At 38.3% G+C, this 26679-nt stretch overlaps 2 protein-coding genes across 5 annotated transcripts in view; one reads left to right on the forward strand and one right to left on the reverse strand.

Moving 5' to 3' along the window:
- The first annotated feature begins 506 nt into the window (after positions 1-506).
- Positions 507-24105, forward strand: LOC117996568 (uncharacterized). The gene is made up of 15 exons (XM_034984640.2): positions 507-594; positions 2195-2329; positions 3184-3283; positions 4390-4567; positions 5212-5338; positions 5405-5499; positions 7416-7596; positions 8380-8483; positions 10228-10399; positions 14334-14468; positions 15481-15580; positions 16919-17241; positions 17862-17956; positions 22449-22632; positions 23161-24105. The coding sequence occupies exons 1-15, from the start codon at positions 507-509 to the stop codon at positions 23274-23276; spliced, it is 2133 nt and encodes a 710-aa protein (XP_034840531.2). The 3' UTR covers positions 23277-24105.
- A 34-nt stretch (positions 24106-24139) lies between these two features.
- The window catches only part of LOC117996571 (nascent polypeptide-associated complex subunit alpha, muscle-specific form-like), a 128347-nt gene continuing 125807 nt past the window's right edge, over positions 24140-26679 (reverse strand). For 3 of the 4 annotated variants that reach the window (XM_069509561.1, XM_069509560.1, XM_069509562.1), the window contains 2 exons: positions 26565-26679; positions 24140-25892 (listed from right to left, as the gene is read on the reverse strand). In XM_069509561.1, the coding sequence (XP_069365662.1) occupies positions 25746-25892; positions 26565-26679 (262 nt within the window). In that variant the 3' untranslated portion in view covers positions 24140-25745. The remainder of the gene's footprint in view (positions 25893-26564) is intronic. The other variant, XM_034984648.2, reaches the window with a different exon arrangement.

The following is a 26679-nucleotide window of genomic DNA, read 5'->3' on the forward strand; positions in this document are numbered from 1 at the left end:
AAAAAAAAAAAAACAATCAGACAACCGCGGTAGGGCCACTGCTGCGCGATTGCGGTAGAATGACAGCTACAACGTCACGATCGCTCACTACCTATTGGCTACAATGCATTGTATCGCACAAATTCAGCCAATTGAGATTGTAATAATGATTGATGCAGGTTTTAGACAATCGCCCTGCTGTCATGCTGTGCTCTGCATCAGTGAGCCGGCAATGGGTGGATCATGAATAGGTAACTTAGTTAGCAAACAAATTCTTAGTTCTGCCAAAATACAAAATTACATTTTTTATCTTCGAACCAAATCCCGGAAAACTCAGATGATATAATATTATCTTTAGTCAAATATTTTTGAATACCTATTCTTGACAAATAAAGATAAAAACGAGATGATTACTCAAAAGCCTATATAAAATGTTCAGGATACCCACTTTATATTATAATTTCTCTATCACAAAACATTGCTAGTTAGTTCAATAACTTGAATAATAAAATAATTTAAAGTGCACAATGGATTATAAACCTAGTAAAGACTTCCCTTACGAGGTTGTATTCCTTAACTCTGAGGATAATCTAGAGTTAAAGGATTATTTATATGGTAATTTTTACAATCATATTAATTATTAATTATTTAATTATTTTAATTATTAAAATAATTAAATAATCTCTGTCTGTCTGTCTGTCTGTCTGCTAGCCTTTCACGGCCCATCCGTTCTTGGTACAGAGATAGCTTGCATCCCGGGAAAGGACATAGGCTACTTTTTATCCCGGAAAATCAAAGAGTTCCCTCGGGATTTTTGAAAACCTAAATCCACGCGGACGAAGTCGCGGGCATCATCTTGTTAATTATATTTTAGTAATAGAGTAATTTAAAGTTTCAATTTGTGATTTCGAAATGTCTTTTAAGCTCATATCTAATGGATTTTGGGTGTTGGTCAAACACCACTAGCGGATTTTTATTACTTTTCTGTTTGTTTGTCCAGACTATTGAATAGCTGAACCGATTTTGATTGGAATTTCACAAACAGATAGAAGATCTTGCAAGGATTTGTGTTTGATGTAGAAGATTGATATTTTAATCGCAAACTCTTTCCGCAGTTTCACGGGAAACCAGTTATTCCACTCTTAAGCCGTGGGCAACTACAAGTCTTTTTTTTGCACTGGATTAAGATCTGCTGGCAAGTGATGATGCAGCCAAGATGGAGCGCGCTGGCCTAGAAGTTGCATATTCACTCTTGAATGGACTAATATTATCCCTACTAGGGATTATACAATAGTCGAATTTTTAAAAACCAACATTTTATGACGTTTCGAGTGCCAACCAGATTTTTATGAAAAATAAATAGTGCGGGGGAGGGGCAAATAGAATCACCAACTGAGTTGGTACAGTAGCTACGGGTAACATTGGAAAGGTGTCTAACATTGTGAGTCGATAGTTCAATTGAATTACCTAATGATATTTAAAAGTTATAAAAAACTCAATCACCTGCTCTTAATTGTTTAATCATTAATGACATCTAAGTCCACCTAACTACTTAATAGAATATATATTTACGTAAAGTATATCCTGAAACTCTTTTTTAAAGCACTGTAAATACCTTACAGTGCTTCAGCAATCTTACCTACCTCTAAGTACTTATTTTAGTTTAGTAATTATTTACTAGTTTTATAATGCTTCCTTTTCACTCTGCTTCTGTGAGCTCAATGTAAAATAGAGAAGCAGGAACTGGTTCATTGACTCATACAAATGACACACCTGAACCACATACCTACATCACTATCATTTTAAATATGGTACTTATCATTATTTTGCGATTTGACATAAGCTAATGTCAAAACGTGTTAATTGAAATTCGAGTATAATATAATTATTACATATTGGTACCTACTGATTCTGAGCACAACCTAATTTTAGAGTATTTGCATACTCTTCTTACTAACGTAATATGAAAAGGACAGACGCAGTCTGACAGTTTTAAATTTTATTTTTAGATGGTAAAACCCGTGACTTTAGCGCACAGTAACGTGCACTAAAATTTAGAGTATTTAAATGTAAAGTTCATGTTTTGTCCCTTTTTAGCATTGTTAAAAAGAAAAAGATGCAGATACTCTAAATTTAGAGAAAGACAACGGAATCGGTGCCAAAAGATTGTTCTTTTTTATATTACAATAAAGCTTAAGCTGTTCTTTTTGTATAGGTGAAAAGGAATATTTTGTTCGGGTTGGCCCAAAACAATACATTTTTCAGGCAGGAATCATGTCAGCACTTCCAAGCATTTACAACTTACCACTGAGGTCTGACGACACTTTCGTCCTTACTTACCCAAAAGCAGGTAACTTTTTGGTATTACAACACAAAAAAAATTTGGATGCAATTATGGTGCGTCAGTGAATATCTAGATTTGTGTGTTTGCCGTTGTACACAATCTCTCAACTAAACTAAAATGGCACATCTAAATCTATTGCTTTCCCTTTCATAAGGTTGCTTGCGGAAAAGGATAGCACTAGACTTAGACTTGTTAATTTAGTTTAGTTGTACAAGAGAATCGGCCCCAATTACTTTCCTAAGTTTATTTTTATAATATTAGATTAGGTAGGTACACCTACCTGCTCGCTAAAATGTATGAGTATAAAGAGAGGAGAGAGGAGAGAGATATAAGGAGAGGAGAGAAGATGCTAGTTTACCATAAGGTAAACTAGCTTATTCCCGCGACTTCATCCGCGTGGTACAAACCCCTATTTTGCCCCCTAAGAGGTTGTATTTTCAAAAATCCTTTTTAGCGGGTGTCTAATGTCTACGTCATAATAGCTATCTGCATGCCAAATTTCAGCCCGATCCGTCCAGTAGTTTGAGCTGTGCGTTGATAGATCAGTCAGTCAGTCACCTTTTCCTTTTTTTTTAAGATGCCCGCGACTTCGTCCGCGTGGAATTAGGTTTTTAAAAATCCCGTGGGAGCTCTTTGATTTTCCGGGATAAAAAGTAGCATATGTCACTCTCCAGGTCATTAACAGCTATACCCATGCGAAAAATCACGTCGATCCGTTGCACCGTTGCGATGTGATTGAAGGACAAACCAACAAACCAATAAACAAACAAACCAACAAACAAACATACTTTCACGTTTATAATATGGGTACTGATATAAATACCTACCTAAATGCAAATTTAAGGGTTTATTATTTGCAGGAACAACTCTAACTCAAGAATTAGTTTGGTTGGTATGCAATAATTTAGATTACCAGAAGGCTAAATCTTCACTGCTCAATGAAAGATTTCCATTCTTAGAGTAAGTTTTTATACTTTTTAATTGGTGACTTAAATATATTTGAAATCTTCTCTATTATTGTTATGATTCTCAATAGGTAACTTAAAGCATAGCTCGAAATATTTCTAACAATAAGTATAACTAAGTTATAACACCACATCAAAAGACATGGTAACTACCTAAACAGGAATGGTATAAGACGACAGTAAATACTGGTATGTTTCCACTCAAGTAGGTACTTAGACTAATAAATATTATTATTAGACTTGCAGATAAAGATCTTTTTTTTATTATTATTTAAGAAACAAAATAATAAAAGTCCAATATTAGTACCGTAGTAAATAGTAGAGTTCACACACTATAGATCATTTGAATTACCTATTTTAAATCCACTGTATACGAATATCAGTTTCAGAGGTCAGAGTATAACAGTAAACTGACACTTACATGTCCCATTATCTCAATTTTTTGACGATTTCATTTTATACCATGGCAGGTGTAGATATACCGTCTACAGGTACGTTTGTACGATTATATCTTCTGTGCTACAGGTTACAATCATTATTTATCTGAAGGAAAGAAGTATTTCCCTTCATCTTCTAAAGTTGAAAAAATTGTGATAGTAACGTTACCAATTCACAGTCGATACAGCGGGAACAGCACCAAGAGGATGGGTTGAAGCTAATTCAAGTCGACGTGGGCTGAAACTATGCTATACAACCGCTCGTCCCCACTCTGCTCTAGAGTAATGATGCGCGATTCCGTGATGTTTTCGAGTCAATATTTCTCTCGTTCTTCCACAAACAAATCGAGATGCTTTTCGTGAGTCGAGTCAAAAGAATCGCTCCCACCGAGCTCGATGCACCGTCCATTCTGGCGAGTCGAAATCTAGGGCGCTTCAGTCGATACAAACACCTGTTACCACAGCTCCGTATCTTTTTTTCTCAGTATCTTCTAATTTTCGTTCTATAATTATTTTCTCATTATCTTAAATACGTAAACATAATGGCTTTATCATAATTATCATCATAAGATTTTACAAGTTATGTAGTAGGTATCAAATATTAATATCAAAATACCAAAACTGTTTCAAGGTTTCCAGATTTTGCAATGTTTCTACTTTCTAGATTGTCAGGACTACTTCGTACATCTGAACTGTCTTTTACGGAAGATCAAGTAGACCTATTGAAGAAATCTCTAATACCGATAACCGTTAACGAATTAGAGGAAATGCCTTCGCCAAGATTCATCAAGAGCCATCTGCCGCTGTCATTGCTACCACAGTCACTATTGGATAAGACAAAGGTTTTACAAGCTTTGATAAAAAATATTCTTTGTTTTTGTAATATTCAATTTTATGAAGTACACACTTACTTAGGTACCTATACTTAATATGATTCCCGCCACACTGTCCGCATGGATCAGGCCTGGATTTCGGTTTTTAAAATCATGGGAACTCTTTATTTCCTAGTGAAGTAGTATGTCCGTCACCGGGATGCAAACCAAATTTCAAAATCGGTTACGCGGATAGGCCACGTAAAAACGAACAAATAGTAGACAGACATACCTACTTTCTTTGTCATTAGTAATCTTAGTATGGATTACAATAATTGGAACATATATTTTTAAAGCTGAACGCTTAAATATTGTAAAGGTATTGAATTATTGACTTTATTACCTACAATGGCATAGTACTTATGTTAGGGATATCTACTCGTGTGCTTATGTGGTCCTAGCCCTGCCGATCTTGTATAGCTGTGAAATTATAAATTTCTATTAGCTGACCCAGCAAGGCTGGTATGGCTAAAACGCATTTTTTTTTAAAGAATGACAAAATTCATAATCACGGGTTCAGTGTTAGGCGGTAGATGCACCTCGTCTGCATTTAAGTATGTCGTACTGATAAACTTTTATATTATAATTAAATTCTATTATGTTTTGTTCAATAGGTAGTGTATGTGGCTCGCGACCCGAGAGACGTCGCTGTTTCTTTCTATCATCATCACAAGTTAATGAAAATGTCAGACCCTGATATGGAATTTAAGAAATTTTGGAAGTATTTCGTTTCAGATTTAGGTAAGTTGTTCTTAAAAATATGAGAATTTCAATGTGATTTTTATAATGATAGCTTTTGTTTTTTAGTTGTATCTGGACCATTTTTTGAACATGTGCTAGAAGCTTGGGAGAAGCGGAACCATCCGAACATGTTATTCTTATTTTATGAGGAAATCACAAAGGTAACTTTTAAAATAGATCGACTAAAAGATATTCTTCGAACGAAATTCTGTTCCACAAAGCTGGCACATCAATGACACTGGCCCATCTATAAAAATATAAGCAAGGCTACAACTTGTATCAATTTTTTTTACTGGATTCAGACTTATTGGCGGCTTAAAAGTTACACAAGTCGCGTCGCAATAACATATTTTGCATTTTAGCCAATCTGCGGAGCAGCGGACTGAACCTGGCAGCACTGTGAGCGCAAAGGCGGTCACTTTTTAACCGACTTCCAAAAAGGAGGTGGTTCTCAATTCGGCTTGTTCTTTTTTGCGATTTTTTTTTAATGTATGTAGGTACATCGATTTTTTCCAGGTTCTTAGACCAACCAGGAACCGACTTGCAAATTTTTTTTTAATCAACAGAGGATGTTTCGCTGGTGTTCCCATAAAAATTTCTGGATCCAACTCCTCAATCCTGATGCTGCAGGGTTACTGCCTGCCTAAGCTATCAAGATTCAGGAAGTGTTTATAGTGAATTAATGTTACCAAGCAACGACTTTATGCTTGATTTCCAAGTCCCAACTCCTCAACGCTGATGATGTAGAGTACAGCACTCCCAAACTATAGTGATTCAGGAACTGCGGATGACGCAATATTATTTTTGGTGCCAAGCATAGTCTACACCATTGAACTTGGGACCCCAACTCCTCAATGCTGATGCTGCAAGGTACTGAACTCCTAAGCCGTGGGGATTCGGGAATTTCTGATGGTAAATTGATATTTTAGGTATCAAGCAACGGCTTCATGATTACACTTCAAGTCCGAACTCCTCAAACCTGATGATGCATGGTACAGCACTCCTAAATTACAGGAATTGTTCCTGGTGAAATAATATTGTAAGTGCTGAGCATAGATTTAGTTATTGAATTCCAAGTCTCAACTCTTCAATCCTGATGTTGCAAGGTACTGAACTCCAAAGCCGAGTGGATTTGGAAAGATTTGCTGCTGAATTGATATGCAATGACTACTTTCACTAAAAAGCCTAAATTTAAAAAATATTAAAAAAAACCGACTTCCAAAACCACTACAAAGTAAAAAATAACTTTGTTTCTAGTTTCTACACGTGTAGGTATGTATGTTGATGTCGGGCGAGCTACATTGCTTTGATTTCTAGTTTCTAAACAAACAAAAGTTATTTTTTACTTTGTAGTGGTTTTGGAAGTCCTGTAACCATTAAAAATATGGTCAAATATGGTCAAAAATCAAATAAAGTTTTAAAAATATATGAACAAATCAAATTGGTTTGACCTCCAGTGGTGAGCGGTGTGATCTTATAAGTGGGAGGTCCTAGGTTCAATTCACCTACGACGCGGCATTGACCCCGCGGCACCTATCTTCGCAAAGTTTATTGTCCTCTAGCGTTAGTCACATGTTTTATCTGCAAAACATTGCAATCTTTTAAAAATACAGGTTTATTTCAATATTTTTTTCGTCATTTTTAATGGTATCTTATCAGTTACCTGTAATCATCAGTAGGGACTATCACCTGACTTCGCATTTGCTAGCATTCAATTACACTCTGTATTAATTCGTACAAAATGAGATCTCACTCGCCATATTAACTTCACGTGTCAACAGTCATCTCAAAAGTACGGTTTTAGTCCTTATTTTAAAGGTGAACCATACTTTTGATATGACAGTTGACACATAGAGTTAAAATGGCGAGTGAGTTCGTATTTTGTACGGATTATAATTAGGTTAACTTGGTGGCTTAGCTAAAATGGAAGCTTCAATAATATTATAATAGTCACAGATTAGAGAAATGATAGTAGTAAGTTCATAGGATTGGTTATATTGATAAACTAAAACAACTTATTCTGTGCAAACTGGATTGACATAATCAAAATCAATAGTTTGATTTTCTATTTCTTTAGGACTTACCTGGAGCTATACAACGTGTGGGGCATTTTTTTGGTAAAACACTATCAGACGAACAAGTGAACAAGCTTGCCCAGCATCTTGATTTCAATAACTTTAAGAAGAACAAATCTGTTAACATGGAGAGTCTGCAGAAAGTTGGCGTATTCACAAGCGACGGGGCTTTTATAAGAAAAGGTACTTAATAATGTTTTTAATGACCTCCGTGGCGCAATAGTGAGTGCTGCGGTTTTTTAAGTAGCATGGATTCGATTCTCGGATAACCTAATTTGGAATTAGAAACTTTTCCTCTGTAGTAGGTATTCCTTATTGCGTTGATAGCCTAGTGTAGTTCTAGTGGTTAAGAGGTCGCGTCACGTCGGCCTCCCATTTGAGAAGTTGGGGGTTCGATCCTGTAACTTTTAAGAGTTATAATTATATGAGTTGTAAGCAATCAAATATCACTTGCTTTAACGGTGAACGAAAACACGTGAGCAAACCTGTATACCTGAGAGTTCTCCATAATGTTCTCAAAAGTGTGTGAAGCCATAGCCCGCCACACTGGCAAAGTGCGGATTGCACTTGGGCAGTGTGGCGGGCTATGGCTTTAAATTCTTCTGACCTCATTCTGAGAGATGACCTGTGCTCAGTAGTAAGCCGTTAAATTAGTTTAATCTCCACTTGAATTAATTTCGAACGAGTCAGCAACGTAACGACAGGTCGAGATGGCAATCGGGGTGGAGACGCCTCGTACACCCGCACATCCCCCGAGCTAATCCGGTGCGGGATAGCGCAGGTGACGTGCGGCTGTGAGGGGCGTCCCTCCGCCTCATAAACCGATTGCCAGCTTGACTTGTCGCGTACCTACTATAGTTGTGTGAGAAAATCGATACCTCTTATCCTAATCCGTTTTTGTGCAAAAGAGAACTTTAGAGAATTTGGAAGAATGAAAAAAATTTGAAAGTTTGAAAATTGTTACAGGTAAGTCAGGCGGGTGGCGAGAGTTTTTCAACGAAGAGATGACAGCTCAGGCGGACGAGTGGATTGCGAAACATTTACGTGATACTGACTTACGTATTCCAAATTCCTAACATGTCAAACTATTGACTATTATATTATTTTAGGATTTTATGACTAGGTATTTTGCTGAAATTATTATATTGAACGATATAAAATTAAATTGTATCCTGTTAAATAATTCTTGTTTTTGTTATTATACCTACAACCATTTATCTATAAGGCTGGCCGATGTGCTTCCTCAAGAGATACTCTAACCAATTTTCCGTTTAAAAGATCAAGGGTTTAAGATAAGGGTTCTTATCTCTTGAACGCCGATGGCGTATTCACGTATATAAGTAAATCGAGCTTTTGTTTAGGTGATATATGCAAATTCATATACGCCTAATAGCCGGACACCCCCGATCGCCAAGCTTAGGGAGGCAGTTGTGCTTAGCATAAAAGTCGACCCACGCCCGTTCGGTACCCTCCGCACATCGTGTTGATTAGTGACTTTTGAGTCCACCAACAAAGCATTCCCCCGCCAACATTTTACGATTTTGTTTTTCTGCAAAACCTTGTATATATGCGTACTCTTGAGGTTGAATTCTCTGTGATGCAAATTATAGCAAATTCAATGAACTGTGAAATTGCTGTTTCTCTGAAATAAACTTCAACTACAAAGGTATATAAAAATAGGTACCTACTAAATAACCACGCAGTAGGCACATAATTTTTTCTATTACCTACCTAATTAGTCAACGGACTGAATACCTATGTTATCCGATGGAACAATGATTTAAATACATACTTGATACTTCCATACTATCCATATCCTGCGCAAGTGTGTCTGTCTGTCTGCTAACTTTTCACGGCCCATCGGCTTAACCAATTTTGACGAAAAGACCTACCACGGACGAGAGAAAATACCTACACTCTGGGACGGACATGGGCTATATTTTCTCCCGGGAAATCAAACGGAGTTCCTACGGGATTTTTAGAGGCCCATCCGTTTAATCGATTTTGACGTTTGGTAGAAAGATAGATAGATAGATAAAATACTTTATTGCACACAAAATATTAGATAAACCTGACAAAAAAACAAAGAAACTAAAAACTAAAAAACAATTGTATGTAAAGGCGGCCTTATTGCTCAGAGCAATCCTAGAAAAGCAAAGATAGCTTGCATCTTGCTAACAGTTAACTTATAAAAAAAAAATTGATGTTTATTTTCAACTGATTTTGTCAGCGAATTCATACGTGTGGATTTAAATTTTTTGTATAAATATATACTTAAAGGTATTGTAGGAAACTTGAATTGTCGTGGGATAAAAGTGGTCTCTACACCTACTTGCCTGCGAAAATTCCGCCAAAATCAATTTTACCATTTCCATTTTTATTTATATTTACCAAAGATTAGTTCACACAAAGACAACCGTAGAGTACTTAGACAAAAATCGGGGGCTTTGAAAACCTGTAGGTAGGTAAGTAAATACTAAATAGCATCAGAAATCATCCTGATTTCAATGATATTCATTATGAGCTTAACAAAGGGCAGTTATTTCGAAATCGAATCGATTTTTTTTTACAAAATATGTAAGTAGTAGGTACCTACATACTTACTTATCTATTTATTCTTTAACCTATTCATTGTTATAAAGCAATTAAGTCTAATGACATTATTTTCAAATCTGCATCTAATTGGAGCAGAGATAACAATTACCACCAGAATTTATTTAAAGTGACACAGAAGACAAACTGTTTGAATATAATAATGAAATACAAGATTCAACAGTCGGCCGCGGTACTGGCGCGCGAGCGCAGGTTTAACCACATAACGGATGGTCGTTCAAACTTTACCCAAATAAAAACATACTTTACAGCTCGTTAAATTTAAAAATCGTTATAAGTGAATCAAACATGGATATATTAAACAATAACTATCCTCTGGAGATCAAAGATGTAGAACCGGAGGTAGCGGAGATGCTCATGAAGTATTTCACAGGTAAGTTATGTAAATAAGTACTTACCTTTTTATTTCCTTAAAAAACATACTACAAAAGTATTTCAAAATAGTAAGTAGATGTCTAAGTAGTGCGGTTAACGGTATTCAAATTTTCACCCATAGGCATGATTGTCGAGACGAGGATGGCGCTATAATTGACCTCTTTGATAGCAAGCTTTATGGGGTTTAATAAATTTCCGCGTCAACTATTAGATCATCAGCATAGATCGGTTCCTTTGTTAGTTACAGTTACCTAAATTTTTTTTTTGTTTTAAGCAAGGTCCTACCTGTCATGTGTTTGTTTTTTAGGGTTCCGTACCTCAAAAGGAAAAACGGAACCCTTATAGGATCACTTTGTTGTCTGCCTGTCTGTCTGTCTGTCAAGAAACCTACAGGGTACTTCCCGTTGACCTAGACTCATGAAATTTGGCAGGTAGGTAGATCTTATAGCAGACATTAGGGGAAAAATCTGAAAACCGTGAATTTAGGGTTACATCATACAAAAAAAAATTGTGGTCTAAATGAACTAATAATTAGTATTTTCAATTTTCGAAGTAAGATAACTGTATCAGGTGGGGTATCATATGAAGGGTCTACACCTGTGCATTCTAAAACAGATTTTTATTTATTTTTATGTATCATAGTTTTTGAATTATCCTGCAAGATGTCGAAAAAATACGACTGTAGTACGGAACCCTCATTGCGGGAGCCTGACTCGCACTTGGCCGGTTTTTTTAATGTTTATCATCACACTGTAACATCAAAAACATGAAATAATGTTTCTGCTTTTCATCAAAACAAAGGACGTCACCTATTTGATTTGACCTTTATAAAAACTGTATAAAAACATAAGCACATTTAATATTTTTAATGTACAAGTAGGTTTGTTCCTGGCCTAGACGAGTAAGTATTTTATTAGTAGAACCTATTTTATTACACAGGGGATTGACTTATGTGGAAATGTAAATGGGTAAATATTATCTACAACAACATTGTAACTAATCAAATATTATGTCTAATACTTACTAGACAATTTGCTACTAACATAAAATTACTTACCAGGTATAATCTCGGTGCAGCTAAATAAGTGGGTTGGGTAGGTATACTTTGTTCTTATAAGCAGTGATAGCCCAGTGGTTAATACGGCAGGTCGGGGGTACGATCTTGAGCACGCACCTCTAGCTCTTCGGAGCTATGTGCATTTTAAGCAATACGGGGGAAACCTGCATGCCTGAAGTTCTCCATAATGTCCTCAAATCTCAAAGATGTGTTAAGTCTGCAAAACCACACCACACTGGACTAGCGCGAGCGTAGCGAACTATGGCCTAAAGCCCTATACTCTTGTAATTTGACACCCGTGCATACTGGTACGTAGTATAAGTAGGCCGGCAATGGATTGATCACGAGGGACTACAAATACAAGCAAAGCCAGCTCGAAAATTACTTTGTTTACGAATTCAAAAGGGAGTTGCTCTGTACTGTCTGGCAATGCATGACGGTACTTCTAATACTATTCCGAAGAATATATAAAAAACTAGATGATGCCCGCGACTTCGTCCGCGTGGATTTAGATTTTTGAAAATCCCGTGGGAACTCTTTAATTTTCCGGGATAAAAAGTAGCCTATGTCCTTCCCCGGGATACAAACTATCTGTACCAAATTTCGTCGAAATCGGTTGAACGGTTGAGCCGTGAAAAGCTAGCAGGCAGACAAACAGACAGACAGACAGACACACTTTCGCATTTATAATATTAGTATGGATTAGACTTTATACGCTGACTTAAGATTTTTAAATCTTTAATACCTGTTATCTCCCAAAGCCACAATGATCCAAACTTCATGGTCACCATAGACTTATTATAGAGATAATCATATTACTGATAGTCACTGATCAATCCTCCCTGTGTTGGCGATAATACGCAGAGAAAGTAGAAACTTTCAGCTTTTATAGAATAACGAAGGTCTGGCACGCGCTGGCTTTCTCTCTATTATATTTTATTATTTGATTGCTTTGATTTATTCAATATCTAATTATAACTAGGTAGGTAGATATACAATGCGAACGTGCAAGTTTTGAAGGATTCAGGAACTGACGTTATTCTATTAAAAGTTATAGGTAGGTAGGTACCTACCTACCTAACGACACAAGCTTTGTAAACCTTGCTTTTTAAATTGAATAAGGAAGTTTAATTACGACACGATTGAAAAAGGCGGATAAAAAATATATTCGTTGTAGTATTTGTACCTACCTATACCAACCTATAATGAGGTTAGGAAATAACTGTTACATGAAGCTAGTAAGGTTGTCAACATTTGTTCGGCTGATCATAGTATTTTTTATTTCAGAATAAGTCACAAAAAATATAGTACGCTTCAATAAAATATAGTACCTACTTATTGAATATAAAAAGTAAATAAAGACAAAAGTATGTTTTATTTTTCATTTAACTCTAACTGTATTTACATTCATTCATACTCAATTTTGAACATTTGTGTGCAGCATCAGGATTGAAGAGTTGGAATCTAATTTTTTTATGGAAGTTGCGAGGTTTCTCTATCAATTAAAAAAGAAACTACGCAAATCGGTTCAGTAATCTCGGAGATTTCGGTGTAGGTACATAGGTAAAAAAACACAACTCCTCCTTTTTGAAAGTCAGTTAAAAAGTAGCCTGGTACTCCCTGGTTAGTGGTTACCTCTACTTGTCTGTGAAACTCCCGCCAAATAGGTTCAGCCGTTCCGAAGATTAGCCCGTTCAAACCAACGGGCTAATCTTAAAAAAGACAGACAAAAATTTAAAAAACGTGATTTAGTTATGGTATAGTTCAAATAATCATGAGCTTAAAATGAGGTATTTATTTCGAAACCACAGACAGACACTCCAATTTTATTTATTAGTACCTACCTATAGAAAGTATAGATATAGAAAATATAGATATTATGTCTATGGTGAGGTTATCTTATTTGAAAGAGTGTCCCGAGAGACGAATGGTTTTACGAAATCGACGGTCGACCAGATCGATACAGATGAAGACCTTTGCAGACGATTTTGAAGATCACAATAATATTGTGATCTTCAAATTATTATTTATTATTTCAAGCTAGGTAGATAGATAGACCATATTATGGTCTATCTATCTACCTAGCTTGAAATAAGTAGGTTTTTTCGTCATGCTATGTTCTCGATTTCTAATCAGCCTTCTTAGCATGGAAGTTGTGATATTTTGATTTGGCATAACTTGTCTTGGTCTGAATCTGTGTTAGCCAAGGTTAGATATTTTTGCTAGCCAAACGAAATAGTGTCAAACTGTACCTACATTGGTGACAATGGGTGACTGCGATCGTCGCACTGTAGCCATCAAACCACGCTGCAAGGCTAAACTTGGTTTCTTAACCAGGTTGGTTATTGATAGATCGATTTGTGTCTACGTAGCTAGTCCTGCGCAATCGAATGACAATAACGTTAGACAACGGCTTACAGTATGCGGCCGAAAGAAATGCACATCGACCTTTAGAATGACATTTCGGTTTTACAGAGCGTTGTCTCTGTCACTCATACCTATATGACGTTTTGTCGGTCTCAACGAAGAGACAGTGCTCTACAAATTTGCTGTCTCCTTCTATATCGATGTACATTACTTTCGGCCGCGTACTGTAGTAACTAGGCTATAGGTACTTAGGCTAAGTTACTAACAAAACTACCGAAGTTATCAAAAAATCCTGGGTACCAATCCATTTTACCCGGCTGAGTTTGTTGTGGGCTCTTCTCAGACCTGGGCGCGTTTGGAACCCTCGTAGCTTTAGTTTTAAGTTTGCGTAATAATTATCACCACTATAATTATGTTACAAATCCGATATCTGACTATCAAAAAAGAGTAATTTATTATTACCTTATTTTGAATTTTGAATAAATCATTTGACATATTTCTTTTTCAGGAGAGCATACAGGCTTCGTCCGCGTCGGGAGTAAAGGCTATTTTCTACCACACAAGTTCAAACAGGAAGCATGGAACATATACGGCATGGACATCCGGCCAACTGATGTGTTTGTCGCCAGCTATCCACGATCAGGTGACATATCTTTATCATAATGTCCCAATTTCCGCTTCAAGTAGACAAGCGTAGGTACTGCGTACAGTGCGACAAGGCTCTCTTGGCACTTGAATGACATGAATAGGGGGGGGCGCTGTTGGAGAACAAAGGCTTAGAATATTCAAACAAGAACAAAGGGGACACTTGAAGGCAACGTTAGTTCCGATTTTCGCCAAGATAGTCTTGTTGGACTGTAACGCTTTACAATTTACATGCCTGAGGCTAACCTCCCAGCTTTCTAAAAACATTTCGGATTACTTTATTGCGCATGCAATAATCAATTCGTGGCTTCTTCACGCCAAAGAAACGCGTTTTTCTTGAAGAAGATATATATCCGGATTTTAATCAGAAACACAAAACTTAGAATATTCTAAATCTAAACCATAGCCTTAAGTAGGTACCTTAAATCCACAATCAGTGTTCAAGTAGATAGATGAAACATCCTCGAGGATGAGCCCACTGGGCGACGTGCAAGAGAGGCTCTGGTGCACGTTCGTGAGTTCCCGAGCCACTTAATATGCGTTGAGAATGGCTACCGAGGGGTTTTTAGTGGGTAGAAATCCCACATAACCCGATCTTTTCTCAAAGAGATTGGGTATCTGGAGAAGATTTCCCGAAATAGGGCTTGAATTTTCAAAAATCCTTTCTTTGCGGATGCCTACGTAATAGCTAAGTATCTGCATGCCAAATTTCAGCCCGATCCGTCCAGTATTTTAAGCTGTGCGTTGATAGATCAGTCAGTCAGCCAGTCAGCCAGTCAGTTAGTCAGTCAGTCAGTCAGTCAGTCAGTTAGTCAGTCAGTCACCTTTTCCTTTTATATACATATTTAGATAAAATATTAAGAAATTGAGTCCAGCTGGAAATCGAATCCCGAACCTGATGAACTCTTTAGCACAGCACACCCGCTACGTTAAAGAGTTCATCGGCCTAACCTAGTTACTTACCGTCGCGTCACGTTGTTACAAAACTGATTATGATTTTATCTCTTCAGGAACTACTTGGACGCAGGAACTAGTTTGGATGGTGGTCAACGATCTAGATTACGAGACGTCAAGCGCAATACCACTTACAGAAAGATATCCATTTTTAGAGTAAGTACCTACCTTTTATTCTAAGAACAACACGCGTTCGATGGAAACAGCAAGGTCAGTATCATACTAAGTAAATGTGAGTGTATGGTTGTATCCATCATAATATACTATTATACTATCCTAATCCAAATAATATTATAAATGTGAGTGTGGATGTTTGTTACTCAAGCACGCAAAAACCGCTGCACGGATTTGGATGAAATTTGGAAAGGAGATACATAATACCCCGGATTAACACATAAGCTACTTTTTATCCCGGAAAATCAAAGAGTTCCAGCGGGATTTTGAAAAATGTAAATCCACGCGGACGAAGTCGCGGGCATCAGCTAGTAATATTATAAAGAGGTAAAGTTTGTAAGTTAGTTTGTAGGATGTAATCTCTTGCACTAATTAACCGATTTTAAAAATTCTTTCACCAGTAGAAAGCTGGCCCATCTGTTTAAACCCTAATTTGACGAAAGGAACAAGGATAGCTTACATCCCGGGGACGGACAAAGGCTAATTCTAATGTCAGAAAATAAAACTTTTAAAATACCTAAATCCACGTGGTTGAGGTAACGGGCACCATTTATTTGGTACAGAGCGAGCTTGCATCCCGAGGAAGGACATAGGCTACTTCTAACCCTGGAATATCAAATAGTTCTCGTAGGATTTTTAAAATCCCCGCGGACGAACGAAATCTACCTAGTTTTCATTAAATCGTAAGAGAGACCCCCGTCACCCGACCCACCTACAAATTTTTACCAACCAGTATCTGCAACGGTACAAAGCCCTAGATTCTTCCGAGGTGATTCATCGTACAACTATGCACATAATTACACTACCCATACGTGGTACTATTCCATGCATAACAGAACAACAACATAAACAACCCATAATATTATTGTGTATCAAATGGAATTTTTGAAAATCAGTTTATATTCGTCGTGTCGAGTAGATAGGAACTTACTCATTTTCGAACCAAGTATAAGTAAGTCCAAATAAATATCAAATTTTATCTACTTATATAATTTAACATGAACAGAGTAACCGACTTTCATATAAACTTTCAACCCTCTTTATTCTCATAAAATCAAGGCGTTTTTTTAAATTTTTAATCGTAAGCCCAAATTGCCCATATGGCAATTTTCATGGATATACTTACTACCGAACTTGAAAAATGACGGACTTTCAAACTTTCATGTCCTATTTTAGTTTCATCCCTTATAAAATTATGAATGTAATTTCCTAAAATCATTTCTCAGTGACTCCTTTCGTTATAGAAGGAATCTGTCATTTCTAGTTTCTAGATGTACTCGTATAAGTAAATCAGTCAGTAAAAGTCTTTTTATCTTGCAGGTTCTCAGTATACGTCCATCCAGTAATGAAAGAACGCTTCCGTCAAGAGAACAGTGACAGCGAAAGGAAGCTGAAGCTCCTCGAATACGTCAGCCAACCCGGCACGGAACAGCTGGTCAATGCGCCCTCACCACGCTTCGTCAAAACACATCTACCCTTGTCTCTATTGCCCCCTACATTACTGGACACAGCGAAAGTGATTTACGTTGCTCGGGATCCGCGAGATGTCGTTGTCTCATTCTACCACCTCAACAAGTCGATGAGGACCCAAGGATACATTGGCGATTTCAAAACTTACTGGCGGTTCTTCATTAGCGATTTGCGTACGTAAAGAAATTCTTACCTACTTACTCGATAATTCTCAACAGCTAAAACACTTTCTAGAGAAAGTGACTAGGTATATTATTATGTAGCTCCGACTATACGTATCTACTGTACGGTTTTAGGTATGTATGTATGTACATTGTTCATACTAGGTTATTTCATTATTATCATCATATAATAGCCAGCCCAGTACTCAGCACGAGTCTCCTCAAAGAATGAGAAGGGTTTAAGTCATAGTCTACCACGCTGGCCAAGTGTGAAATTATAGACTTCACACATATTTGAGAACATTATGGTGCACTGTCAGGCATGCAGGTTTTCAATGTTTTCCTTCACTAATTATAAAAACTCTGCTTAAAAAGCTTGAACTCGGAAAAGAGTGCAGCGATGGATCGAATCCCAGGAATAGAAAACCGGTGCGTCTTCGCTTTACTTACTAGACTATCGTCTACCGCTAGATACTTAGGTTCTTCAGGTTGGAAGCATAAACATTTGAAAAGAGCAACCGCCGAGTTTCTTACTGGTTCTTCTCGGTAGAAATAGCATTCCGAACCCCTTGTAAAAGTTTATTTGAATAAAAAATCTTTCCATACTTTTAATAAAATCAATCGTCCTTCAGATCATTGGACTCCATATTTCGAGCACCTCAAAGAATCGTGGGAAAAGAGAAATCATCCCAACATGCTGTTTTTATTTTACGAGGAACTGTCTAAGGTGAGAACAATACTTACCTACCTACGATAGTAATTACGTACTTACTTATATAATAGCTCATATTATTATAGCCAGTGTGCAGCGGAGCGCTGTTTTCCACTGGCAAGTTTTCTTGCAAGTTGCAGAAATCGCTATCATTGTCAATTTCAGCAAGTTTTTAGTAAGTAGCCAAAACTTGCAGAAGTTGACCTGCTGAATGTTTGCACCTTGCACTTTATACAATGCAAACAGCTGCTGCGCGAGTGCGGTAGAGTGACAGCTACAATATCACGATTGCCATCACCTCTGATTGGTTGACGCTCGCTCACTATTATTGGCTCACTATTCATTGTAGCAACAAGAGTACCATAAATTCAGCCAATTACAACAATTGCGATTGTAATAATGGTTGATGCCACTGAATTATTATGTGCTAACTGCTAACGTACTTTTGATGCAGGTTTTATGGAATTGACCAGCTGAATCCTACAAGAAATTATTGAAGTAGGTACCTACCTAACTTGTAAATAGAAAAGTTGCGGGTTCGATTATCGATTAGCACTTTCTATATTGTTTTTGCTGTTTATTGCGTGGCTTTTAATTGTGCCAACACAGCACAATTCACTTCGCCAATATCGCGTAGCTTGGAGAAAACACAAAGGAGATTGCTCGGTTTAATACATTCATCTACTAGCTGATACTGAATTTTCCGTGTTCGCGATACAATTGTGGGGTTATTAGATTAGAGTAGTTGATAACCTAAAACAGCACTATGAGGAACATAAGACTTACATTTTATGATAAATCTTATATAAATCTATAAGATATACAGTATACCTACTACTACATAATATATTTACAATGTTTAGCAATTTCTATTGTATTAAGATGTCGTGTGTCGTAACATTTAACAATGAGACAGAAAGCGATCGGTTTCGGAGCATTGACTTATATAATAATATGTAATTCCATGTCGTAACTCGTAAATCATTGAATCTATGGAGACGTGCACGCTAGGTCGTAGTTCTGTTACGCGCTCCAATTGATCGATCGTCACGCTAAAGGTTCGTACGCACCTGAGCGGCGCGGCGCGGCGCTTCAGTCCGACTGCAGAACGCTTCACCTCAGGCCGCTCGACGGTGCCTACCGCACTACAACTTCAGTACGCGGCAGCTCGCGTCACTTGCGCGTCACTTTTACACCCGTTCGCGTACGAGCAACAACGTCGCAAGATGAGCGACAGTGAAGAGGATTTGATTATTATTTCTTTGTTGTGCAGAAGAAGAACGAATTATCGAAGAGAAAAAACCGGCCAAGTGCGAGTCAGGCTCGCGCAATGAGGGTTCCGTACTACAGTCGTATGATTTCGATAATTCAAAAACTATGATGCATAAAAATAAATAAAAATCTGTTTTAGAATGTACAGGTGAAGACCTTTCATATGATACCCCACTTGGTATAGTCACTCACTTCGAAAGTTGAAAATACTAATCTAAAATATTAGTTCATGACCACAATTTAATTTTTTTTGTGTGATCTAACCCTAAATTCACGGTTTTCAGATTTTTCCCCAAATGTCAGCTATAAGATCTACCTACCTGCCAAATTTCATGATTCTAGGTCAACGGGAAGTACCTACCCTGTAGGTTTCTTGACAGACAGACGGACAGACAGACAGACAGACAGACAGACAGACAGACAGACAGACAGACAGACAGACAGACAGACAGACAGACAACAAAGTGATCCTATAAGAGTTCCGTTTTTCCTTTTGAGGTACGGAACCCTAAAAAAGAAGAAGAAATGGATTGCTGACATACCAAAGTCACGCTATCAAGAAGGATATCACATTTTGTTTCCTCGCCTTCTTAATGACTCTGTACCATTTCACATTTACTTCAGAATGTCAAAGACAAAATTCTTTATGCGATTGCCTAATAGTTTTTGTGGAAATTACATTAGAAACAATAGGTATACCACACAGGTCGGTAATATAATCCTACAAGAAACCTATGTCCAGCAGTGGACATATCTATCGGTTGATGATGATGATGATGATGATAGTTTTTATGGAAATTATAAAAAATATTTATGCATATCCATACTTATATTATTATCAACGCAAAAGTGTATTTGTCTGTCTATCTACTAGCTTTTCACGGCTCAACAGCTTAACCGAATTTGATGAAATTTGGTACAAAGTTGAATTACATCCCGGGGAAGGACAGGCTACTTTTTATCCTGGAAAATGAAAGAATTTCCACGGGATTGTTAAAGGCCCATTTATATGAAGTTTGGACCAGAGGTAGCTTGCATTCCGGGAATTGACAGAGGTAGGCAACTTTTTATCCCGGAAAATCAAAGAGTTCACACGGGATTAAAAATCTAAAAAAAAATGCAACTAGATGATGCCTGCGACTTCGTCCGCGTGGATTTAGATTTTTCTATAGGTGAGCACATTTCCGGGAATTACCTACTCGTACCTATATACCTGAGATAGATTATACCCTGTAGGATAAAAGTAGCCTATGTGTGCCTACACATAGGCTAGTTTTATCCCGAAAATCAAAAAGGTTCCACGGGATTTTTAAAAAACCTATATCTACGCGAACGAAGTTGCGGGCATCAGCTAGTCCCTTAGGTTCTGTGGAAATTACATTAGAAAAAGCATTTTCGCAAAATGTCTTTGTTTTATGTGCAATAGAATATATAAAATAGGCAGGTAAACACAGGTACATATTATATCTAAATACCTATATAAAAGAAAAAGGTGACTGACTGACTGATCTATCAACGCACAGCTCAAACTACTTGACGGATCGGGCTGAAATTTGGCATGCTGGCTAGCTAACTAGCTAATATGACGTAGACAACCGCTAAAAAGGGATTTATGAAAATTCAACCCCTAAGGGGGTAAAATAGGGGTTAGAGATTTGTGTAGTCCACGCGGACGACGTCGCGGGCATAAGCTAGTATAATATAAACACAAGTACAACAATAGGTAGGCATATTTCCGAAACTATTAATTCTACCTAGATGAAGTAGGTAGGTATAATATGTACATAATATATTATAGTTATTTAATCAGGATTATTTTTACCATTGATGTTTTCTCATAACGCTCGGAGAGACATTTATACATTTAGACACTGGGAAGGGGGGAAGCCGACATCCTAGGGGTTGGGACCTTTGAGGATATACTTCTAAGAGCATGAGGAACACGTCATGTGTCAAAAATTAAACCTACGTTATTTATTTTGAGGTCTATCTTGCCGATTCTTGCCTGTACTTTAAATACCTAACAAGATGCGCGTGTATCTTATTCGAGCGACGTACGCATACTGAAGCGCCGCGCCGCGCCGCTGGGTATGTCGCACTAGCGTCACTGCACTGCGCGTCGCTTCGGTGCGCTTCAAAATATTCTCTCCAGCCGTGCCGCGCGGCAACGCGCGGTGAAGCGCCGCGCCGCGCCGCTCTAGTGCGATATGCGCCATACAAAATGATAGAAATGATATTTTGAAGCTCTGTGCCGCGACGTGAAGCTCACTGAAGCGCCGCGCCGCGCCGCTCAGATGCGTACGAACCTTAAAGGTTTGTACGCACCTGAGCTGCGCGGCGCGCGCGTCGCTTCAGTCCGACTGCACAACGCGTCACCTCAGGCGTTAAGTGCGTTGCGATTTGCGACACCACAATGGAGATCGCTCTTCAGTCGCGCTGCGAAAGCCGTGTATTATAGCAGGTCGAGATGGCACCCGCACCGGGTTAGCACGGTGGCTGTGCCATGTGCGGGTGTGTTCCCTAACCGATTGCCATCTCGACCTGCCGCGTAATAGATACACGCACGTTTCATAGCTTCTTTTACGCGCTTCACAGCATTCTCCATCAGTAATCGCTTTGCTAATTAGATTGTAAATAATTGCGAGTGTCATCATCACCATCATGATCAACCCATCGCTAGCTCACTACTAAGCTCGGGGCTCCTCTCAGAATGAAAAGGGTTTGACCCTAATCTACCACGCTGGCAGAGTGCAGATTGGCAGACTTCATACACCTTTGACAACATTATGCAGAACAGAACTCTCAGTTAGTACTATTATATATTCTGTGTCTCATGGTATGCAGGTACCCTCACAATGTTTTCCTTCACCGCACCGCACCACACATCAACTGAGATTTATAACTCCTAAAAGTTAGAAGTGCCCCGGGTCGAACTCCGGACCTGGAAGGGGGGGTCCCCATCGCCGCTTATTTTTGTTATTAATTGCGAGTGTAGACAGACAATTTGTAGTGAATCGTGAGTAAAATCAGTGACGCGCTCGAGTGAAAAGTGGGCTTGAGGTATAGTACGCGACAGGTCGAGATAGCAACCGGGGAGGGAACACCCAGCACAGTTCCCGGCTAACCTAGTACTGGCGAGCGCGGGAGACGTGCGGGTGTGCGGGATGTCCCCGCGCCTCATACCCCGATTGCCATCTCAACCTGTCGCGGACTATAGATTGCACCTTGTTCTTAGGATCTGTCTGCAGCGGTCCGTCGAGTTAGCAAATTCTTTGGCAAGCAATATACCGAAGAGCAGCTGGCGCGACTCTGTGAACATCTCAGCATAGAGAGCTTCAAACAGAACAAGTCTGTGAACTACGATGTCATGAGGGAACTTGGCATCTTTGAGGCGGGAACGGACACTTTTATTAGAAAAGGTACCTACATTTTTTAACCAGTAGGTATACGTAGATATGCACTTCTTGCATGTTCCAAACTACAAAATTACCTACGTAACAAATCTCACTATGCTAGAACTGTATTCAAATTTCAAAATTACAATTACATGGGTACAGTACGCTGTACGCGGCAGAAAGTAATGTACAGCGGCCATTGATTTAAAATCCATGACAGCGGCCTTTAGAATGACATTTCGGCTTTGTAGTGTTGTCTTTATACCTATACGACGTTTTGTCGGTCTCAATGACAGGGACAACGCTCTACAAATCTCCTATCTCATTCTAAAGGTCGACGTACCTACATTACTTTTGGCCGCGTACTGTAAGTGGGAAGGAATTCCAACATCAATCGTAATAACCGAACTGATTGGCAGATTATTAAAAACTTGCTCGTTAAAAATGCTTTAGCCTTATTCATTTATTATTTAAGTACTCACTTAGGTACTTACATAAATATGATTCCTATAGAAGGTTTTTATTTTAATACAAAGAAAATTATTAAAATAGGAAAAGCGGGTGGATGGCGCGACTATTTCGATGAAGACATGGCGGCTGAAGCAGAACAGTGGATCTCGGACAACCTCCGCGACACTGACATGCGGTTCCCTCATCTTCAACAATAAGGCGTGACGTCAGCAGTCAGCACTGCTGTGGTAATCGAGCGGGCTTGGCCAAAAAAGGCAGTTGCGAGAAAATGTTGTTTAAAGTTTTGCTCTATTTTGTGTTTGTAAAAAAGTAAGTGGGTATTCATGTTGCGAGGCATGTAATCTGGTGGCTCGTTTGATCAATATTCCATGTAATTTTAAAAACTCAACCTACTGTCCTGTCGAATACTGTGACAGGACAGAGCATGCCGCATATCACACTGTGGCTGTGCGCAATGAGTATGTAACTTTGTGAGCGTAACTCTGAGTTTTCATCCCAGAAACAGCTGCTAGATTATAAATTAAGTATTAGGTAGGTAGGAACGGCATAGCTGATATAAGTACAACGTTACGCAAAAACCGAAACACGTCGAATATTTTTACATAAAGAATAGCTATAGTTCGGGACAGGTCGACATGGCAATAGAGGTATGAGGCGGGGGGCGCCCCGCACACTCGCGCTATTCCGCACCTTGTAAGCGCGGGGCGTCCCTAACGCGATGTCGATCTGTAGCGAACTATGTGTCTCTAGCTCTCTACATAAATGTCTCGTTTTCAAAAGTCAGCAGCACATCTACGCACGCTCCTCAGTGTCACTCTTTTCCTGTCGTTTTTTCTTAGGTACTTATTATGACTACGGTTGTACTTTCTTCATAGAATTATTAAGTATCCAAGCGATCAAAGTAAGAATGAGAATGTCTGACTTTTTCATTCTTAGTTTAGTTATTATCAAGTATTTTAATAACTTTGTAAATAATATTATATTACTAAATAAAGGATATTTGGAATTTAAAATGGTTTCACTAAAGGAGATCCGACCAAAGTAAAGAAAAAAACAAAAATGGGTGATATAACCTTTTATTTGAATAAAATGCTTTATTTTATTTAGTATTTCTTTGTAACACCATGATATTTAAGTTAAACATTGACAAGTAAATGTAGATAATAAGTAAACAGTTTTTTTAACTTTTATCGTCATTATTATTTATCGCTATCATAATAAGTCACAAGTTATAAAACTCAAAAAAATAAAATAAAACAATGTGTCAGTCGTTCTTCACATTTTTTATTTAAATAATACGGTTATACAAAGAAAATAAATTAAAAGCCGGATTTATTAAAAATCAATCATTCGTTGGTAATATAAAAATTCTCATAATAGTGGATAACCCGGGCGCGTCGGTGCGCGTTACTACGCGTAGTCGCGCGCAGCGACGCGTCCTTTCTCCGCAACGTACTCTTATCTAAAAGCTGATGTCTATTATATAAAAATGGGAGACGCCTCCCGCACCTAACGACTAGCCGCTACGAGCGACTTTAAGGCTGAAATCGATAGAGCGTACTTTGACTTTTTTCAGACTTAAATTATGACAGAGTTAAAACAATACAGATTTATATCAAACACCTGTCTCATTTTAACACAAAGCAAAGTCTGAGCGAAGTCAAAATACGCTCTATAGATCTGCCTAAGGCCTGCTCCCACGCTGATGTCGGTCTCGTGTACGATAACACGTTGCCAACACTGTAACGTTGGCTATGCGAATGGTACGCGCGACCGACATCAGCGTACAAAGTAGTCAAGCCTAATATTGATCACACATTACATACGCAATCGCGCAATTCATTTTTCAGTATATGTACACAAAGTGAAACGCTGAATCTCATGCCAACCAAATGATCCTTCTTGTGACGTCACCCGAAATTGTATGCGCGTGACGTCACAATGGTGACGTCATTCAAATTTTCCGTACTGAAAGATGTGTTGCGTTTGGGTAATGTTTGATCACCTTAACGGGCGTATACTGAAACGTCTCATAACACTGGAGGCTTTTAAATATTAACGACTGTTTTTTGATATTTGCTGTATGGGCGAAATGCCAGAAATCAGACACTTATATTTACCATGATTGATGCTCTCAAGTATTAAGAGAAGATCCATTATTTATCCGTAAAGACCAACGCAAACTCTTCGAATTTGTACATACATTTCTACATCATAGTGGTCTCAATTTTTTTTAAACTTAAAACATGGTTTACAACAATAAATAGACGTAAAAAAATCGATGTAATTAAAGATGATCGCATACTAGGTGATAGATAAAAAAAGTCGTACGCAGTATTCTTCAAGTACCAAAAAATATGAATGCACTGGACCTTTACTAACGGAAGCAGAGATAAAGCGCGTTCACCGACTTCATTCTAATTTTCAGTACTGATAAAACTGATATAATGTGAGTAACGATGGCATCACGAGTTAGTTGCATGGAATACACTGACTTGTGCTAATAAATGTGTTGCGTACGGTTTTTTCTGCATTGTGCGATCAAATTGTAAAGATATGAAACGTACGTCAAAATTCGACGCGTGTGCGCGAGCTGTAAAACTATGATACACTTATAGAAAATCACAAAATTGAAGCGGAAAATAATAGGAATCGTGAGATGGCGCCTACGCGATGACGTCGGGCAGCGCGTCCGCGGGCGGGCTGGGCGGCGCCTTGCACTCGGGCGCGCCGTTCGTGAGCGCCGCTTCCGTGTCCTTCTTGTTGTCTTGCCTCTTGGTTACCGCTTTTGTGCCTTTGATGCCAACCGGGGCCTGCAAATAAAATATGAATTGTGTATTTTCCTACTTTTGAATTTGATAAATATTATTACTTTATTATAAACTAGGATAAAAATAATGACGTACACTGAAAAAAAATATGAAAATCCAACAAAGATTTACAAAGTTACGGGCATTTTAATTTTGGAGTGGGAGGGTCTTCTATCCCTTTCTGGGAAAAAGAAAATTTGTATGAAACCGCACGAAGCTACTATGGCATTAGTAAGGTGTGACGTCAAAATGCTATATCGCTATCTCTGTCTAATCAGAAATATTTAAATGCTTTAAATATTCTTTAACTTTTTTGTTATTTGATCGATTTAATCAGTTTTTTCAGTTTACGTCATTATTCAAGTTTTGAATAAAATTTGCCGCGTAGAAACCGATCAGTGGTATGCGTTTGTGAGCGAGCTAGGATGGCTGGAGTGACTCAGGCGGGGAGAGCACGAATAAACGGAAACGTTTACAGTACGCGGCAGACAATATTGTACATCGACTTTTACAGTGAGAGAGATTTTATAGTTCAGATGTGACGTATTGTCGGTCTCCACGACAGAAACAACGCTCTACAAAACCGCTATCTCACTCTAAAAAGATCGATGTACAATATTTTCTGCCGCGTGGCGTAAGCACGGAAGCCTGCCCTGATAGAACTTCAAAGCTGACCTTGTTGGGGGCGGTCCTCGGGGGCGCGGCCTTGGCGGTGATGCGCTTGTTGGCGAGGTCCTTGCTCTGCTTGTCTAGAGGCGCGCGCGCCGCCGGTTTCGGCGCCGTGGGTCTG

This window comes from Maniola hyperantus, chromosome 3, assembly GCF_902806685.2.
Source record: "Maniola hyperantus chromosome 3, iAphHyp1.2, whole genome shotgun sequence".
Lineage (NCBI taxonomy): Eukaryota > Metazoa > Arthropoda > Insecta > Lepidoptera > Nymphalidae > Maniola > Maniola hyperantus.

Excerpts from the sequence above, each read along its gene's own strand:
- LOC117996568 (XM_034984640.2), top strand. The coding sequence starts at position 507 with ATGGATTATAAACCTAGTAAAGACTTCCCTTACGAGGTTGTATTCCTT. Across the intron at positions 3,284-4,389 it reads GAAAGATTTCCATTCTTAGA|ATTGTCAGGACTACTTCGTA; the intron begins GTAAGTTTTTAT and ends TCTACTTTCTAG. Across the intron at positions 14,469-15,480 it reads CGCCAGCTATCCACGATCAG|GAACTACTTGGACGCAGGAA; the intron begins GTGACATATCTT and ends TTATCTCTTCAG.